We start from the raw sequence: 20,371 nt of genomic DNA, 5'->3' as shown, positions 1-20,371 counted from the left end.
ATATATTGCAAAAACAGAGCAAAATCATGGTAAAACGGAAAATTTATTCACTAGATCGGATGTAAAACAAACAATTATTCACTATCAAAGGTATAAATATTTTGCAGAAAATACACTCTACAAGTATATACAACCGAAATGCTTTATTGTTCTTATAGAGTAATTAAGCGTAACTTGATTAACTGTTTAATATGAAAAAAAATAATATTGTAAAATTTTTTGTTTTTAAGAAACGTAAACCCGATAAACTAAAAGGTTAATAACCTTCCTACAGTAAGGCTACGAGGGATATTTATTCTGGTTATAGCTTACGTTACTTTTTATGTCAAAACTGTTAATTTAGATAATGTTCTGTGGATAGAAATTTTGCGTTAAAGTACAAAAACAAGTTTAATTTTTGGAAATGATAAAGTTGTTGATTGTGTTGTTGTTTGTTTCAACGTCTACTACAAATGCTAGACGTACACGTAAGTTTAATTTAAACGAAAATTATTATAACTGAAATTATAGCTTTGAAAGTATACTTGATCAAAATCGATTTAGCCAAAAATCAACCCAATCCTCAATACATTTCTTAAAAATCTAAGTGTGTATTAAAATAGTTTTACTTTGGTCAGTGAACCGATTTTTACAAACGAAACGATTAATTTCTTAATTTTTTACATGTTTTTTTTAGTGTTTGAAATTGGAAATATAAAAACTTCGCATTTCGGGGATTTATCTCTTTATAATGCATGTTCTAAAACTCGTGTTCGAATAATATACGCTGTATCAAGTTTCATACAATACCTTAAAATTTGGCCTTTAAAAAAAATTTACACGATTCTATACCCATCAAAAAACGTAATTTTTCATGCAAAAACTTTTAGAAAACGAAATGATATTTGTAATAGGCAATTTAGCGGTAAAATAATCCCGCTCGTCTAAACAGTAAAAGTGTACTAGTTAATAACGTTCGTATACATTTTAGCTGACTAAGATTATCTTAAAATTTGGTGTATAAAAGTAGTTATGTTCTATATTAGAGTTCTGTCTGTGTCGTAAACAAAGGTGGGCACCAAACCGTTAATCGTTAAATAACGAAGTTAAATTTTTAATTAAAATTTAATTTTTTAAGTCAATTTTAAAAATGGTTATCGGACCTGTTAACTTTTGTTAAATTGTGCTTTCGTTAAAATAAGTCTGTTAATTCAATTTTGTAACAAGTAAACCATGGTAATGTTGGTATATTTATGTTTGATATCGCCGTTTACCGGGTTTAATCGTTGAAATTTTTAAACGGAGTTTGTAATTATTATCTGGCCGCCGTTATTATGGCATTATGCCGGTTTAAAAAAAAATTTAAACTTTCGTTCATTTAGCTAAAATATCAACTAAAATATCCACTATTGTTTTTGTAAAAAGGGGCCCTTTTCTTGTTTGTTTTAATTAAATTTTAACGTTAACGGTTATCGATACCTTTATTACTTTCCATTTAATTTAACTTATCAACGTTAACAAAGTTACCATTTCGGTTAACTGTGCCCACCTATAGTCATTAATTGTGGTGGTGCTGTGTATATGGATGTTTTAAATATATTTTAATACGTGATTTTTAATAATATGTATATATGTTTAAATTTTTAATAATAATGTTTATGCTTATTAACCAATATTTTTTTTTTCATATACATTGCAGTGAAAACAGAGATTTGGTTTGAGTACAATGACATGGAATATTATTTTAATTTAAATCATGGTGATCATGATCAAGCCAAACAAGCCTGTGCAGATAGAGGAGCTGTGTTGGCCACACTTAAAACTAAAGAAATTAACGATTTTCTTTCACAGAGTTCTGAACTTGTTGATGGTAAGAAAAATTGTATTGTATATATATAATTATTTATTCTCATAGACTTAAAAATGTTTACAAGAATGTATTAAGTTCCAAACAATTTACTTTTGTTATATTTTAACTAATTTTATCAAGAGACAAGAGCTTTTGTTGTTGACATACACACTAGATTTTGAAAACGGATTTTTTTTGTCAAATTTCACATAATTATATGCTTATGTTAATTTAGATGGGAAAACTAGCTATCACATAGGTCTTACTCGGATTTCGGACGGTGCCCCAAATCAGGATTCTTCATTTGTATGGAATGACGGAACTTCTTTGGCAGATACTTTTACACATTGGAACGGTGGCGAACCTAATAACAAGTAATACTGGTTTATTTGATTAAATTCCTTACACAATTTTTTTGGGGATTTTCATTGAATGTTTATACTGAGATTTATTTTTTTAATATTAAAATAAAGGGAAGGCAATGAAAATTGCGTCCATACCATTGGAGGTCTCCCGGGATTGGTACAAAATGATGACCCTTGTGATTTCCCATATCCATCAATTTGTCAAAGGCCAGCAACTGATAGTAAGTAATGTAAATACAGCAATTATCATTTTGGTTAATAATATGGGTCGACTGAAAATGAGGGAATGGAAATTGAAGGAACGGAAAATGAAGGAACGGAAAATGAAGGAACCGGAAAATGAAGGAACGGAAAATGAAGGAACCGGAAAATGAAGGAACCGGAAAATGAAGGAACCGGAAAATGAAGGAACGGAAAATGAGGGAACCGGAAAATGAAGGAACGGAAATTGAAGGAAAGTGAAAAAAGGAATAGCGGAATTCTAAAAAAATAAAACGCGGAAATACCGTTGACTGTTTATTTAGGTTTACTGTCATTTATTTAAGAACTGATAAGCGATAATGAGTTAATTTTTATTACCCCAGCATACCCTAACCCTCTTCTATAAAATGCCCGTTTATTTCTAAAATAATATCGACTTAAATACAAATAAATAGTCAACGGTATTTCCGCGTTTTATTTTTTTAGAATTCCGCCTTTCCTTTTTTCACTTTCCTTCAATTTCCGTTCCTTCATTTTCCGGTTCCTTCATTTTCCGTTCCTTCATTTTCCGGTTCCTTCATTTTCCGTTCCTTCATTTTCCGGTTCCTTCATTTTCCGTTCCTTCATTTTCCGGTTCCTTCATTTTCCGTTCCTTCAATTTCCGTTCCTTCATTTTCCATTCCCTCAAATTCCGCGTCCCCAATAATATACTTATGTCACATGTTTCAATTAACTTTACTTTAACATACAGTAAAGATATTCTTTCGAATTGCCTGGTTATTAAGCAACATATATATATATATATATATATATATATATATATAATTATAACTTTTATGTAGAAGATCCATGTATTGATGATCAAGGCAATTCTATTAGTGGAGCACCGTTTAAAAATCCTGATGATTGTACAACATTCTACCAGGTGATAAAGTTTTACATAAGGCTTTTACTAAAAAAATTTAAAGTATATAATAGATTAATTTTATTTTAGTGTTCAAATGGGATATTAACTACTCAAGATTGTCCCCCTGGTTTAGTTTTTAATCCAGATCTTGAAGTTTGTGATCAACCTGATAATGTTCCAGGATGTGAAACAGGTAATTCAAGTTGTCTCTATAAAAAAAAATTTTTTAACTTAAAACCTTGGTCAAACAATTTATTAAAACAAAAATACTGCAAATTTTGATTGACATATTTTAACAAACTTTTATTTGTAGCCGCATTATCAAACACTAGAAGTCAAGAGCCAGCCAGTGATTACCATGGTTAGTTTTTTACAAATAAAGCATTGTTTTTAGGTCTACAGCAATTTGTATTTTAAATGACTAGGTTCTAAATTATATGCTTGGTAAAGATTATGATTACAGTATATGTATTTGTTGTTGATTAACATTTTGAATGATAATCTAGCTAAAAATTGGTATGATTTAAATATTACTTAATGATGCTTATCATAGATTTATCCCACATGTAAATCAGCAGTTGCAAAAAAAGCCAAAATGATGTACTTATAACATGTTTGTTTGATAATTTTTATCTGTTGCAAAACAAATTTTAATTTTTAATATAGCTGTTAAAGGTGGTAATGCTTGGTATGATTTTGGAGATTCTCAATATTATATGGGAATTAGCAAGCAAATTACATATGAGCAAGTAGTTCAAGAATGCGATAAAATCAATGCTCTCCCTGCTATGCCCAAGACAAAAGATGTCAATGACTTCTTGATAGAAAAAATGAAGGCTAATAGTAAGTACAACAGTTGTTGTTTGTTATATAAATAACTGTTTATTCATTTAAAATTTTTTAATCGACTTTTTTAAATTTTAATATGTTATAAAATCTATTTTTTGCTATTAAAATAAAAAGATCCATCTGATGGAGGAGGATACAGTTACTACATTGGTCTTACAAGAATAGCACCAGGCAATGATGAGTCTTCATTTCAATGGGCTGATCATCGAGCTTTAACTAATAGTCAAGACTTTTGGGAAGATGGTGAACCAGATAATGCTGGTGGATATGATAATTGTGTTCAGATGCTTTATAGTCAGTATGGATGGGGAGATCGAAGTTGTAGTTCAACACTTTTTTATACTTGTCAAAGGAGTAATGAAGGTAATTTATTTATACGAAATAATACTAAACTTATTAATTGATACATTACATTATAGGAAAAAAAACTATTTTAAATTCAAGTAGTTTTTGTGATAATAGCACTAAATACTTAAAATTTTTTAAATATTTTGTTTGTTGTTAAGTTACTTGCATGGATGATAATGGACAACCAGTTAGTGGAGACCCATTTGAAAAACCTGGTGATTGCACACATTTTTATCAGGTTTGAAGTTTCGAAGTTGCTCATTTAAACTTAACTTTTATATTTACTTTACTCCTTTAAGTTGTTAGGTTTTTTCACCATTCTGTTGAGTTTCAATAAATCTCCCAATAATTTTAATAGTGTTCAAATGGATTGGTTTATACAATGGATTGCCCATCTGGTTTAGTTTTTAACCCTGAGCCTAAAGTTTGTGATTATCCGGAAAATGTTCCACATTGTAAAGATAGTGAGTTTTACTTTTGTTCAATGTATTATAAAAAAGAATTGCTTTTATAAATGTAGCACAGAATAGTTTAAAAAAGGGTATTGCTTTAATTTAAACATTACTATTAAACAGTTTCAAATTGTAAAGCTAGGTGTAACGTCTTTTTTTTGTCATGTGGTCAATACACCGGCAGTGTGGTGTAGTGGTCAGAACACTCTCCTACCATACACCAGGTCCTTGGTTCGATCCCTAGTGATCTCATGCTGTAGTGCCCTTGAGTAAGGCATTATTCGGCACTTAATCAACAGCTTAATTATTAGGTAATTATAATTTAATATATCCCAAACTGCCAACTCGAGACTGGGTCGGAGTAACCAATGTTACTCTATGTTTGGTCGCACATTCGACCTTCCCACATCGAGGATAAAGATATATACAAAAAAATACTTATTTAATGTAATATTATTTTATTTGCCTTAACTGTGTTTTTAATTATTTAACCCAAACAATTAGTTTATTTTTTATTAGTTTATTTTTATATTTTTAAAAATATTATATTTTTAGCCAGTTTGTCAAATACTAGAAGTGCAACTCCAACAGAAAGAAAAAGTGGTTGGTTTTAGTTATTTTTTGTTAAATTATATGATAATAAATAAATTATGTTAATTTATTTAGATATTTTATTAGTTAACGAAATCTTATGTTGCAGTGAGGACTGAGTCTTGGCATAAATTCATTGATGTTGAATATTTCTATGATTTAACTGCAAATAACTTTGATCAAGCTAAACAAGCTTGTGCAGATAAAGGCGGTGAATTGGCTGTAATAAAATCCAGTGATGTTAATGATTTTATTGTAAGCACTGCTGCAACCATCACTGGTAAGTAATTTGTATTAATATTATAAACATTAATCTGATAAAAAAAAATGGAAAGCTCTTTCAACCTATTGATACTTTATACTTTTACTATGCTTTACCTTAGCTTTTAAAAATATTTCTTATGTATGATACAGATCAAGAAGTGCAATTTTTAATTGGTCTTACTCGTACCTCTGATGGTGCCCCTAACACTGATTCTTCATTTGTTTGGAATGACGGTACTTCTCTGGCTAATGCTTTTACTTATTGGGAACCAGGCGAACCTAACAATGCGTATTAAAAAAATATTTATTATTTAAAACAAGTTTGTTTTGTGGTTATATTAAGGTTGTTATGTTTTACCAAAAGCTTTGTATATTGATACAGGAAGGGAAATGAGAACTGTGTTCACACTGTTACTAAAACAGAATGGAGAGATGACCCTTGCACTACCAAATACCCTTCTATTTGCCAAAGACCTGCAGCTGAAAGTAAATGTTATTAATATGTTGTTTTTGTTACATTAAGGCAACACAAATTTTAATTTATTTTTTATGATGATTATTGTTTAAAAATACTTGTTAGTTTAGCTATGTTTCCAGGAGGGGAAAATGTTTTTTTTTTTATAAAACTGTAATATGTTTAGAGAATCCATGTATTGATGATCAAGGAAATCCTATAAGTGGAGAACCATTTGAAAATCCTGATGACTGCACATCATTTTACCAGGTGACCCTAATTTTGTGAAGGAAACTTAAAAAGTTTATTGTAACTAATTCATTATTACAAAAGTTTATCGTTTAGGAAATATATTATGTAAACAGTTTTATTTTTGTCTAATTAGTGTTCAAATGGAATTTTGTCTGCTCAAGATTGTCCCCCTAGTTTGGTTTTTAATCCAGATCTTAAAGTTTATGATTATCCTGAAAATGTTCGTGGATGTGATACAGGTTTTTAAAGTTGTTTTTTTTTTATAAAAAAAAACGGCCGTTGTCAACTAATTATTTGAAAAACTAGGCTCCTTAAAATTTGTTAGGATATTTAAACAAACACTTTTTTATAGCTGTATTATCGAATACCAGAAGTCAAGAGCCAACCAGTGATAGTAATGGTCAGTGTCATTTCATTTATTTAGTAATTTGTTTTTAAAAAGCCTTGTTTCTAAATCATAACTTCGACAATTATTATGCTTAAAATATTTATTTGTATAAATAGTTTTATTTGTAATGTAGCTGAAAAGGATGGTGATGTTTGGTATGATTTTAATGATATTCAGTATTACATATCCCCTTCTGCTATCACACATGAGTCAGCAGTTGCAGAATGTGATAAAATGCATTCTGTTCTTGCCATGCCCAAAACCAGTGAAATTAATGACTTTTTAATTGAGAAAATGAAGGAAAGAAGTAAGTAATTATTAAACATAGACTAAGTTGTTAACTTAAATAAACATAAAAATATTATTTAAAATTCTTTTGTCCAACGTAAAATATATAATTTGTAAATCAGGTTTGTAATTTTATTTTTATAATTAGTCGATAACTTTTTGTTAAACCTATGTTTTAAGATACAGCTTCGGGAGGATTCAGCTACCACATAGGACTAAGAAGAATAGGTCCGGATAATGATGACACTTCTTTCCAATGGTCCGATCTTACTACATTAACAAACGGTCAAGAGTTTTGGAGAGGTGGTGAACCTGATAATGATGGTGGAAATGAAAATTGCGTTCACATGCTTTATAGTGATTATGGATGGGGGGATCGCACTTGTACTGGTGTAGTTAGATATGCTTGTCAAAGAAGTATTGAAGGTAAAACGTTTAAAATCTTTTTTTGTTGTAATTTAATTCTAATTATAATTACCATATATTTGATTTAAAATTTTTTTTATAATATAAGCCAAATTTAACTAATCTTAAATATATTTACAAGTTCATTGCATGGAAAATGGTCAACCAGTTAGTGGAGATCCCTTTGAAAAGCCTGGTGATTGCACACACTTTTATCAGGTATGCTACTTTAAGATGTTTATGTTTTATCCCAAAAAATTGCCGAGTTTTGTTAACATGGGTTTTTTGGTAGTGTTCAAATGGGATTCTTAGCACGTTGGATTGCCCACCTGGTTTAGTTTTTAACCCTGATTTAAAAGTTTGTGATTATCCAGAAAATGTTCCACACTGTGAAGATGGTGAGTTTTTGTTATAGTAAGTTAATTTTGCTTCATTTTAAAATATGTTTTACTAAAAAAAAATTTTGATTACAGCCCTTGATACTCAAAAAGCAGTTAGTTCGAGAAGTTTGGGTTCAGGTAATGTTATAAAAAATTATTTTTTAATGTAAGTTTTCGAAAAGGAATATGGTCTAAATGTTTTTGGTTTTTTTAGCTAATAAAATTTTTCTTTTATTTTAAGACCACTTTACAGGCTTAAACATTTAAACTTGTTACCTATAATATTTGCTATTCTGATAAATCAAACTTCTCAAAAATATAAATAATAAACTAGATTTATTTGATAAATAAAATATGGTTCGAAATCGTTTGATTCTTTTTATAAATATAATTTATTTAGTAAGTTTATTAAATAAATTATAAATTTAAATACTAGAACAATAGAAATAAAACTAGTCCAGACCCGCGACCTTAAAATTAAGTTAGACCCTAGAACAATAGAAATAAAACTAGTCCAGTCCGGCGACCCTAAAAATAAGAAAAGATAAAACTTATTAAACAAAGAAAAAATAAAGCATAACCAACGCGATAAAAATTCATTTAACCAACACAAAATTCCAATTTATGTATTAAACTTTATAATATAATTATCGAATAAATGTTCTTTGCACAATATTATGGAGATTTTATAAAATTTATCATTTGTATCATGATTTTAAATCAATAAAAATGTAACAACCAAATATTGATTTGATTTTTAATAAAAAACAAGCAATTAATATTTATTATAAACAACCAAAAATTAATTTTTATACCGTTTTTGAGTAGAAACTTTTACACACATTTAACTTAGATTTTCATATTTTACTTATACTTTCAACCAATACTTTTTACTTCAACTCAGACAGCGAAAAAGACGATATTTGACGGCGACCAGAACGCTATTAAATCATTCAAGCGTTAAACTCACTCTGATCCATTATTTTATAAATAAACCCAAAATAATTAAACGATAATTAGCTAAAGTTAAATATTTATTTTAAACAGCAACATACAAAATAATAATAATAATAGCAACAACATATTAAAATTTCAGAAAATTTAACATTTAAATTTTAATAATAAAATATATTAATTAGTAATTAGTGATAATTAAATGTCGTAAATAGGAGGTTTGCGATTCGTTGGGATAATAACAAACATACTAAAAATTTAGAACTTTTAGATTTAAAGAACAAAAGTTATCGTCTTTCAAAATTCTGACTAGAAAGAATAAAAACAATAACAAGATATACATTTTACTAAATTTTAAATTCCCAAAATTGATATTTGATTTTTAATAAATAAACAAGCATTTAAATAAAATAAACAAACAAAAATTATTTTTTAAACATGTATTTTAATTACTAATATCATAAAATACTTTATATTAAATTTTAAATGCATAATATCAAACTTTAATTTTTTATAAACAAACAAGAATTTAAATATAATAAACAAACAAAAATTAAATTTTTAATCCATTTTCTAGTTATTAATATTATGATATATAACTGACCAAAATTTGAAAACTTAATAACGATCTCTAAATTTTAATAAACAAACACCTATTAATTACTAATTAATAATATTTAAATTATCAAAATAGGAGGATTGAAACACAATATGATAATAAACAACATACTAAAATTTTAAAAATTTATATAAACAAAATCAAAAGTTATTCGATTTCAAAATTCGGATTAGTAAGAATAAAAATAAAAATAATAATAAATATACGGACAATAACAATATGTTTCGAAATCTAAGATTTCGAACCATAATAATAAATATAATGACAATAACAATATGTTTCGAAATCTAAGATTTCGAACCATAATAATAATAATAAATATAATGACAATAACAATATGTTTCGAAATCTAAGATTTCGAACCATAATAAATATGAACTTTTGTATATTTAAACCTAATTTTAACAAGCGAACACGCACTTATTGATATTGTAATATAAAAGTAAACTAAATTTAAAAGCAAAATACCGATCTTAATTTTTTAGTAATCAAACAAGTATTAAAATATAATAATAACAAAACAATTAAAATAAAAATTTTACACATTTTTTACTTATATTTTAACATTTTACTTAAATTTTCAACCAATATTTTTTACTTTAATGGACAGCAAATAGGACGATTTTTGACGGCGACCAGAACGCTATTAAATTATTAAAGCGTTAAACTCACATTGATTCATTATTTTATAAAAAACAAAAATAATGATTAAACGATATTTAGATAGAGTTAAATCTTCATTTTAAATAGCAACATACAAAATAATAATACCAACAACATATTAAAATTTCAGCAAATTTAATCTTTAAATTTTAATAATAAAATATATTAATTAGTAATTAGTGATAATTAAATGTCGTTAATAGGAGGTTTGCGATTCGTTGGGATAATAACAAACATACTAAAAATTCAGAACTTTTAGTTTTAAAGAACAAAAGTTATCGTCTTTCAAAATTCGTCAAATAAGAATAAAAACAACTAGATTTATTTGATAAATAAAATATGGTTCAAAATTGTTTGATTCTTTTTAATGAATATAATTTATTTAGTAGGTTTATTAATTAAATTATAAATTTAAATATGAACTTTTTTATATTTAAACCTAATTTTAACAAGCGAACACGCACTCATTGATATTGTAATATAAAAGTAAACTAAATTTAAAAGCAAAATACCGATCTTAATTTTTAGTAATCAAACAAGTATTAAAATATAATAATAACAAAACAATTAAAACAAAAATTTTACACATTTTTTACTTATATTTTAACATTTTACTTAAATTTTCAACCAATATTTTTTACTTTAATGGACAGCGAAAAGGACGATTTTTGACGGCGACCAGAACGCTATTAAATTATTCAAGCGTTAAACTCACACTGATTCATTATTTTATAAAAAAAACAAAAATAATGATTAAACGATATTTAGCTAGAGTTAAATCTTCATTTTAAATAGCAACATACAAAATAATAATACCAACAACATATTTAAATTTCAGCAAATTTATTCTTTAAATTTTAATAATAAAATATATTAATTAGTAATTAGTGATAATTAAATGTCGTTAATAGGAGGTTTGCGATTCGTTGGGATAATAACAAACATACTAAAAATTTAGAACTTTTAGTTTTAAAGAACAAAAGTTATCGTCTTTCAAAATTCGTCAAATAAGAATAAAAACAATAATAACTAGATTTATTTGATAAATAAAATATGGTTCGAAATTGTTTGATTCTTTTTTATAAATATAATTTATTTAGTAGGTTTATTAATTAAATTATAAATTTAAATATGAATTTTTTTATATTTAAACCTAATTTTAACAAGCGAACACGCACTCATTGATATTGTAATATGAAAGTAAACTAAATTTAAATGCAAAATACCAATCTTAATTTTTTAGTAATCAAACAAGTATTAAAATATAATAATAACAAAACAATTAAAACAAAAATTTTACACATTTTTTACTTATATTTTAACATTTTACTTAAATTTTCAACCAATATTTTTTACTTTAATGGACAGCGAAAAGGACGATTTTTGACGGCGACCAGAACGCTATTAAATTATTCAAGCGTTAAACTCACACTGATTCATTATTTTATAAAAAAAACAAAAATAATGATTAAACGATATTTAGCTAGAGTTAAATCTTCATTTTAAATAGCAACATACAAAATAATAATACCAACAACATATTGAAATTTCAGCAAATTTAATCTTTAAATTTTAATAATAAAATATATTAATTAGTAATTAGTGATAATTAAATGTCGTTAATAGGAGGTTTGCGATTCGTTGGGATAATAACAAACATACTAAAAATTTAGAACTTTTAGTTTTAAAGAACAAAAGTTATCGTCTTTCAAAATTTGTCAAATAAGAATAAAAACAACTAGATTTATTTGATAAATAAAATATGGTTCGAAATTATTTGATTATTTTTAACATAAATTTTTATAAATAAAAAAAGATATGCATAAACATTAACTAAGAATATTACAAACCTTTGATTTTTAATAAACAAACAAGCATTTATATATATAATACAAACAAAAACTATTATTTAACCCAGTTTTAAATTGGTGATATTAGGATATAAATTAAATTTTCAACCAATATTTTTTACTTTAATAGACAGCGAAAAGGACGGCGACCAGAACGCTATTAAATTATTCAAGCATTAAACTTACACCGATTCGTTATTTTATAAAAAAAAAATAAAATAATGATTAAACGATATTTAGCTAGAGTTAAATCTTCATTTTAAATAGCAACATACAAAATAATAATACCAACAACATATTAAAATTTCAGAAAATTTAATCTTTAAATTTTAATAATGAAATATATTAATTAGTAATTAGTGACATTTAAATGTCGTAAATAGGAGGTTTGCAATTCGTTGGGATAATAACAAACATACTAAAAATTTAGAACTTTTACTTTTAAAGAACAAAAGTTATCGTCTTTCAAAATTCGGTCAAATAAGAATAAAAACAATAACTAGAACAATGGAAATAAAACTAGTCCAGACCCGCGACCTTAAAATTAAGTTAGACCCTAGAACAATAGAAATAAAACTAGTCCAGTCCCGCGACCCTAAAAATAAGAAAAGATAAAACTTATTAAACAAAGAAAAAATAGAGCATAACCAACGCGATAAAAATTCGTTAAACCAACACAAAATTCCAATTTATGTATTAAACTTTATAATATAATTATCGAATAAATGTTCTTTACACAATATTATAGAGATTTTATAAAATTTATCATTTGTATCATGATTTTAAATCAATAAAAATGTAAAACCAAATATTGATTTGATTTTTAATAAAAAACAAGCAATTAATATTTATTATAAACAACCAAAAATTAATTTTTATACCGTTTTTGAGTAGAAACTTTTACACACATTTAACTTAGATTTTTATATTTTACTTATACTTTCAACCAATACTTCTTACTTCAACTCAGACAGCGAAAAAGACGATATTTGACGGCGACCAGAACGCTATTAAATCATTCAAGCGTTAAACTCACTCTGATCCATTATTTTATAAATAAACCCAAAATAATTAAACGATAATTAGCTAAAGTTAAATATTTATTTTAAACAGCAACATACAAAATAATAATAATAATAGCAACAACATATTAAAATTTCAGAAAATTTAACATTTAAATTTTAATAATAAAATATATTAATTAGTAATTAGTGATAATTAAATGTCGTAAATAGGAGGTTTGCGATTCGTTGGGATAATAACAAACATACTAAAAATTTAGAACTTTTAGATTTAAAGAACAAAAGTTATCGTCTTTCAAAATTCTGACTAGAAAGAATAAAAACAATAATAATAATAATAATAATAATAATGATAAATAAAATATGGTTCGAAATTTTTTGATTATTTTTAACATAAATTTTTATAAATAAAAAAAGATATGCATAAACATTAACTAAGAATATTACATATCTTCGAATAAACAAACAAGCATTTATATATACTATACACACAAAAACTAATATTTAACGCAGTTTTAAGTTGTTTATATCAGGATATAGATGATACCAAATTTTAAATTCCTATTTTAATCAACAAACAAGCATTTAAATATAATAAACAAACAAGAATTAATTTTTATTTCATTTTCAAGTTATAAATATTATAACATATAACTGACCAAAATTAAAAAATCTAATAACAATCATTAAATTTAAATAAACAAACACCTATTTATTAGTAATTAGTGTTAAAAATTAAAATTTTAATTTATTTTTGAGTTACTAATATCATAATATACAATTGACAAAAATTTAAAAAATTAACAACAACCTTTAAATTTAAATAAACAAACACTTAATAATTAGTATTTAGTGATTAAAAATTAAAATTTTAATTCAGTTTTGAGTTACTAATATCATGATATACAATTGACCAAGATTTGAAAAATTAATAACAACCTTTAAATTTTAATAAAGAAACACCTTTTAATTAGTAATTAGTGATAAAAATTAAAATTTTAATTTATTTTTGAGTTACTGATATCATGATATACAATTGACCAAGATTTAAAAAATAAATAACAAACTTTAAATTTTAATAAATAAACACCTATTATTAAGTAATTAGTGATAAAAATTAAAATTTTAATTTATTTTTGAGTTAGTAATATCATAATATACAATTGACCAAGATTTAAAAAATTAATAACAACCATTAAATTTTAATAAACAAACACCTATTAATTAGTAATTAGTGATAATTAAATGTCGTAAATAGGAGGTTTGCGATTCGTTGGGATAATAACAAACATACTAAAAATTTAGAACTTTTAGTTTTAAAGAACAAAAGTTATCGTCTTTCAAAATTCTGACTAGAAAGAATAAAAACAATAATAATAATAATAACTAGATTTATTTGATAAATAAAATATGGTTCGAAAATATTTGATTTTTTTTAACATAAATTTTTATAAATAAAAAAAGATATGCATAAACATTAACTAAGAATATCACGAACCTTTGATTTTTAATAAACAAACAAGCATTAAAAATATAATACAAACAAAAACTAATATTTAACCCAGTTTTAAGTTGGTGATATTAGGATATAAATTATAGTAAGTTTTAAATTCTTAAAATTGATTTTTATTAAATAAACAAGCATTTAAATATGATAAATAAACGAAAATTATTTTTCTAATATGTTTTTTAATTACTTATATTATAAAATACATCATACCAAATTTTTAATGCTTAAAGTCGAACTTTTTTAATGAACAAACCAGCATTCAAATATAAAAAACAAAAAAGAATTATTTTTTAATTCATTTTCGAATTATAAATATTATAAGATAAAACCGACCAAAATTTAAAAACCCAATAACAATCTTTAAATTTAAATAAACAAACACCTATTAATTAGTAATTAGTGACAAAAATTAAAATTTAATTCGTTTTTGAGTTACTAATATCATGATATACAATTGACAAAAATTTAAAAAATTAATAACATTCTTTAAATTTTAATAAACAAACACCTATTATTAAGTTATTAGTGATAAAAATTAAAATTTTAATTTATTTTTGAGTTAGTAATATCATAATATACAATTGACCAAGATTTAAAAAATTAATAACAACCTTTAAATTTTAATAAACAAACACCTATTAATTAGTAATTAGTGATAATTAAATGTCATAAATAGGAGGTTTGCGATTCGTTGGGATAATAACAAACATACTAAAATTTTAGAACTTTTAGTTTTAAAGAACAAAAGTTATCGTCTTTCAAAATTCTGACTAGAAAGAATAAAAACAATAATAATAATAATAATAAATACACTGACAATAACAATATGTTTCGAAATCTATGATTTCGAACCATAATAATAATAATAAATACACTGACAATAACAATATGTTTCGAAATCTAAGATTTCGAACCATAATAAATACACTGACAATAACAATATGTTTCGAAATCTAAGATTTCGAACCATAATAATAATAATAACTAGATTTATTTGATAAATAAAATATGGTTCGAAATCGTTTGATTCTTTTTCATAAATATAATTTATTTAGTAGGTTTATTAATTAAATTATAAATTTAAATATGAACTTTTTTATATTTAAACCTAATTTTAACAAGCGAACACGCACTCATTGATATTGTAATATAAAAGTAAACTAAATTTAAAAGCAAAATACAGATCTTAATTTTTAGTAATCAAACAAGTATTAAAATATAATAATAACAAAACAATTAAAACAAAAATTTTACACATTTTTTACTTATATTTTAACATTTTACTTAAATTTTCAACCATTATTTTTTACTTTAATGGACAGCGAAAAGGACGATTTTTGACGGCGACCAGAACGCTATTAAATTATTCACGCGTTAAACTCACACTGATTCATTATTTTATAAAAAACAAAAATAATGATTAAACGATATTTAGCTAGAGTTAAATCTTCATTTTAAATAGCAACATACAAAATAATAATACCAGCAACATATTAAAATTTCAGAAATTTTAATCTTTTAATTTTAATAATAAAATATATTAATTAGTAATTAGTGATAATTAAAAGTTGTAAATAGGAGGTTTGCGATTTGTTGGGATAATAACAAACATACTAAAAATTTAGAACTTTTAGTTTTAAAGAACAAAAGTTATCGTCTTTCAAAATTCTGACTAGAAAGAATAAAAACAATAATAATAATAATAATAATAATAATAAATACACTGACGATAACAATATGTTTCGAAATCTAAGATTTCGAACCATAATAATAAATATAATGACAATAACAATATGTTTCGAAATCTAAGATTTCGAACCATAATAAGTTTGATTTGCTTTTGATAGAATTATATTATTTGTTATTTCAGAAGAAGCAGAATCCTGGCATAAATTCAATGATGTTGAATATTATTTTAACATGATTGGAAATAACCATGATCAAGCCAAGCAAGCTTGTTCTGACAAAGGAGCTGAATTGGCCATGATAAAAACAAGTGACGATAATGATTTTCTCTCAAACATTGCTGCAACTATTAATTGTAAGTTAATACCAATCTTAGTCTTCTTTAAAGATTTATTTGCTTCAGATAGGTGATAAAATATTTTTACAAAAAGTAATATTTTTTTGAGAACATGAATTTTTTTTAGAATTTTATATTGGTTAACAAAAATGCCTTAACTTAATGTGAATTAAATATTTATTACTATATAACAAACATGCAAAAGCTATGGTAGGTTTTAAAAATTTTTCTTCTGATGCTTTTTTTTCTCCTGATGACTTGTAGTTTTTAAAGTAGGTATTTTTAATTAAATAAGGTATTTTATATTAAATATAATTTATTTAAAAGTGTTGTTTTTTTTAATTTTTTAAGCTGGAAAGACAAGCTTTTACATTGGTCTTACTCTTGCTGGCTCCTCATTTGTTTGGAATGATGCGACTTCTGTGGACGAGACTTTTCAAAATTGGGGATCAGGCGAACCAAACAACATGTAATACCTATAATTTATTTATATTTAATGGCTTAAAAAGTTATTTTTACAAAAAATATAAATTTAAACTAATTTTAATACATGAATAAAGGCTAGGTAATGAAAACTGTGTACGCACCCTTCCTGACCCTACAATGCCTTGGAGAGATTACCCATGTAGTTATACATACCCTTCCATATGCCAAAGAGAAGCAATTGATAGTAAGTGTTGTTTAAAGTATTGCCATAATTTAAACATTACAAATAGCAATATGCATATTTTGGTTTAAATTTAACTGCATGTATGCTGTCATCTCCAAAATGGTATCAGTATTTACTTTGGCATGATCAAATCTGTTTACTTAAGCTGCGTAATACTACTAGGTTATAAATATTAATATGACAAAAGCAGCTTGAGATGTGGCGTATTTGGCTCCTTTAAATATGTTGTAAAAAAATTACCTTAAAAAAACTTACAAAATTTTTATAGAAGATCAATGTCATGATGATCAAGGAGGACCTATCAGTGGAGATCCATTCGAGAATCCTAATGACTGCACAACGTTTTACCAGGTAACTATGGTGCACAATTGAAATTTTAACCATTTTTTTCACTTTTTTTTTTATTTGTTTGTTAGTGTTCAAATGGAATTTTAACTTCACAGAATTGTCCCTCTGGTTTGTTTTTTAATCCAGATCTTAAAGTTTGTGATTACCCTGAAAACGTTCCCGGATGTGAAACAGGTAATTTTAATATTTTACATGATATATATTTTTTTATGAAAAGGTTTAAAATCATTTTATTTTTTTATACTGTTTTAATTAGATGTTTGTGCAGTCTTTAATTAACAAATTTAATATTCTTTATGATAAGAGAAAATAACTGTTGTTTGTATAAAATTTAAAACGGTTTTTGTTGAAAATTATTTTTTGTTTAATATACCAATTAGTTTACTTTAATATGTTATTGCAAATTAAATTAATTACAGCTGTTAAATCAAAATCTAGAAGTCAAAAATCAGGTAAAAATTTTTAAAAATGGTTAATAAATATAAATACTTGTAATATGAATACTTAAATAAAACGATTATTTAAAATTTTTTTGGCTTATATTCTATAGTTACTGAATATATTTAGATTTATGTATTGAAAATGGAAAACCTGCAACCGGGCTTTCATTTGCAAAACCCACTGATTGCTCAAAGTTTAATCGGGTAACGTCTAGGGATGGGCCAATCGAATCCGAGTCCGAGTACTCGGCCCGAGTACTAAGCATATTTTAATACTCGTGCTCGTCGAGCATTTTTTAGTACTCGGACGCCAAGTAATGATTTTTCATTTAAGATCGAATACGATTTACTAAATATAAAAAAACATGAGGTTTGCCTTTTTCTAATAATTTTTAATCTACTCTCAATTATATCACGTTATTTAAGCAACAATTGCGCAACGAATACACTTTTTACTACACTTTTTTTACTAAATTTTACGCATAATAAATTTGAGACTTATACATTTTCGTTTGGACTTAAAATGATATTGCTACCAGCGGTAAGTAGTTTTGCCAACGTTTTAACACTTTATAATCCATAAATACATGTTTTTTGGCAAATTTTGCAGTTTTAAAATTATGCGGGAAAGATTCTCGTGAACAGTTATATACGTTTAAAGACGTCATAACCGAGTACTCGAACTCGGCCGAGTATCGCGACAAAATACTCGGGCTCGTCGAATCCAAGTAATTTGGATTTCAGCCCATCTTAGTAATGTCCTTTTATATTTCCTATTTTATTAAATTGCAACTAGAAGATTTTTGCAAAGTTGTAAATGTAGTTTTTAATACAGGTAACACATTTAAAATGAAGAATTTTTTTACCATTGCCTAATCTTTTGTGCCCAATTTTTATAATTTACGATAACTACATATTTATTATGTAAATAAATTATTTAGTGTTCCAAAGGTGACCTAATAGAACAAAGCTGTCCTGAAGGCCTGGTGTTTAATCCAGACATAAAAGTGTGCGACTTTTCTTGTAATGTACCAGGATGTTAATTTGAAACTGTTTTTGATCCCCAAGCCTTTCCAATGACAACGATTTTTGCCATCTGTTAACTAATGACTTTTCCATTACTTAACAGATATACTTTTTTTATTTTTATCTTTATATTTACTATACTTATTACTTAAAATACAGGGCTTTTGTTAGATGCAACAACTATTCTCAAAGTTATAATATTTTTAATTTTTTTTGTTATAAGTCTAGCGCTTTGTAGGCATAGTAAAAACGGTCATGTTTGATATGAAAACAATAAAAGCCTTAATAAAAGCTGTCATATTTGGTATGACATAATTGTATAATTGGTTTTTTGAAATTACTTTAAAGTGATAATTAGTCCAAACGTAAAATCTAAAGTTCACCTAATTTTGTCATTTTAGCCCAATGACGACAAAGTTTGCCTTAAAAAGATTTTTTTAATTCATATTTTATTTTTTGTGAAAGATTAACTTTTAATCTTAATGTCAGAATACTGTTATTGCAGCCAATTTTTTAAATAATTTGAATCTGCGATCCAGTCTCGAGTAATAGTTAAGTTATTTAGTTGTTTTTGGCCTACTCATAAATGCCAAAGTTGCACACGACAAAACTTTTTACACGATTTAAAAGTCAAAGATCAGTCATACCTTCGTGCGGGTGTGCTATAAAATATAAATCATAAGTTAAATGTGCAGCATTAATAATGCTTTCCATTACCATTCGGCCAAAGTCGTGAAAAACAAATTACGTTGGTATTTTAAAACGTGAAATTACTTTTGGGAAAGGTACTTTTTTATTCATCTATCACACAACTGTCAAAGTTTATGTCAAAATGTGTCAAGATTTTAATAACTAATTTATACAACGTGAGTGAAAAAACTTGACTTTTTTGCATAAAAAAAGATTTAAATAGTTATAGTTAAAGACACTAACTATCAATTCTAACTTTTTTTGCCAAAATATTTATTATAAATAATGGCTGCTTTACCCCCAAAAAACTACAAAACCGCAACAGTTTAACAATATGTTAAATTTAACAATGTTAAAGTTTTTGTTTTTTGTGTTGTTTTGTTTTCCGTTGTTAGCAAAAGCTTCATATAGAGGTAAGTTGTATTGAAGTATCATAGCGTTTTAATGTTTAAATGTAATTAGCCAAAACAGTTTTTAATTGTTTTGTTTTAACAATAAGGACAATATTTTTCTTAAATTTTCTGTTAATAGGGATTTTGTTAGAAACAAATTTAATTCTAAAAATTTATTTTTTGAAATGAAAT

General features: G+C 25.3%; 1 protein-coding gene across 1 annotated transcript; it reads left to right on the top strand.

The window, feature by feature from the left end:
- The first annotated feature begins 403 nt into the window (after positions 1 to 403).
- On the top strand, positions 404 to 7,128 carry LOC145760884 (uncharacterized). The gene is made up of 19 exons (XM_082574546.1): positions 404 to 467; positions 1,679 to 1,849; positions 2,064 to 2,202; positions 2,302 to 2,414; positions 3,180 to 3,319; positions 3,389 to 3,494; positions 3,615 to 3,662; positions 3,968 to 4,144; positions 4,265 to 4,513; positions 4,657 to 4,736; positions 4,857 to 4,962; positions 5,506 to 5,553; positions 5,651 to 5,821; positions 5,956 to 6,039; positions 6,188 to 6,291; positions 6,447 to 6,529; positions 6,645 to 6,750; positions 6,864 to 6,911; positions 7,033 to 7,128. Exons 1-16 carry the CDS (start codon positions 404 to 406, stop codon positions 6,480 to 6,482), a joined length of 1,836 nt encoding a protein of 611 aa, XP_082430672.1. The 3' UTR covers positions 6,483 to 6,529; positions 6,645 to 6,750; positions 6,864 to 6,911; positions 7,033 to 7,128.
- The last annotated feature ends 13,243 nt before the right edge of the window (positions 7,129 to 20,371 follow it).

This window comes from Corella eumyota, chromosome 1 (assembly GCF_963082875.1).
Source record: "Corella eumyota chromosome 1, kaCorEumy4.1, whole genome shotgun sequence".
In the NCBI taxonomy this organism is placed as follows: domain Eukaryota; kingdom Metazoa; phylum Chordata; class Ascidiacea; order Phlebobranchia; family Corellidae; genus Corella; species Corella eumyota.
This window is presented reverse-complemented; position numbering and strand designations above follow the sequence as displayed.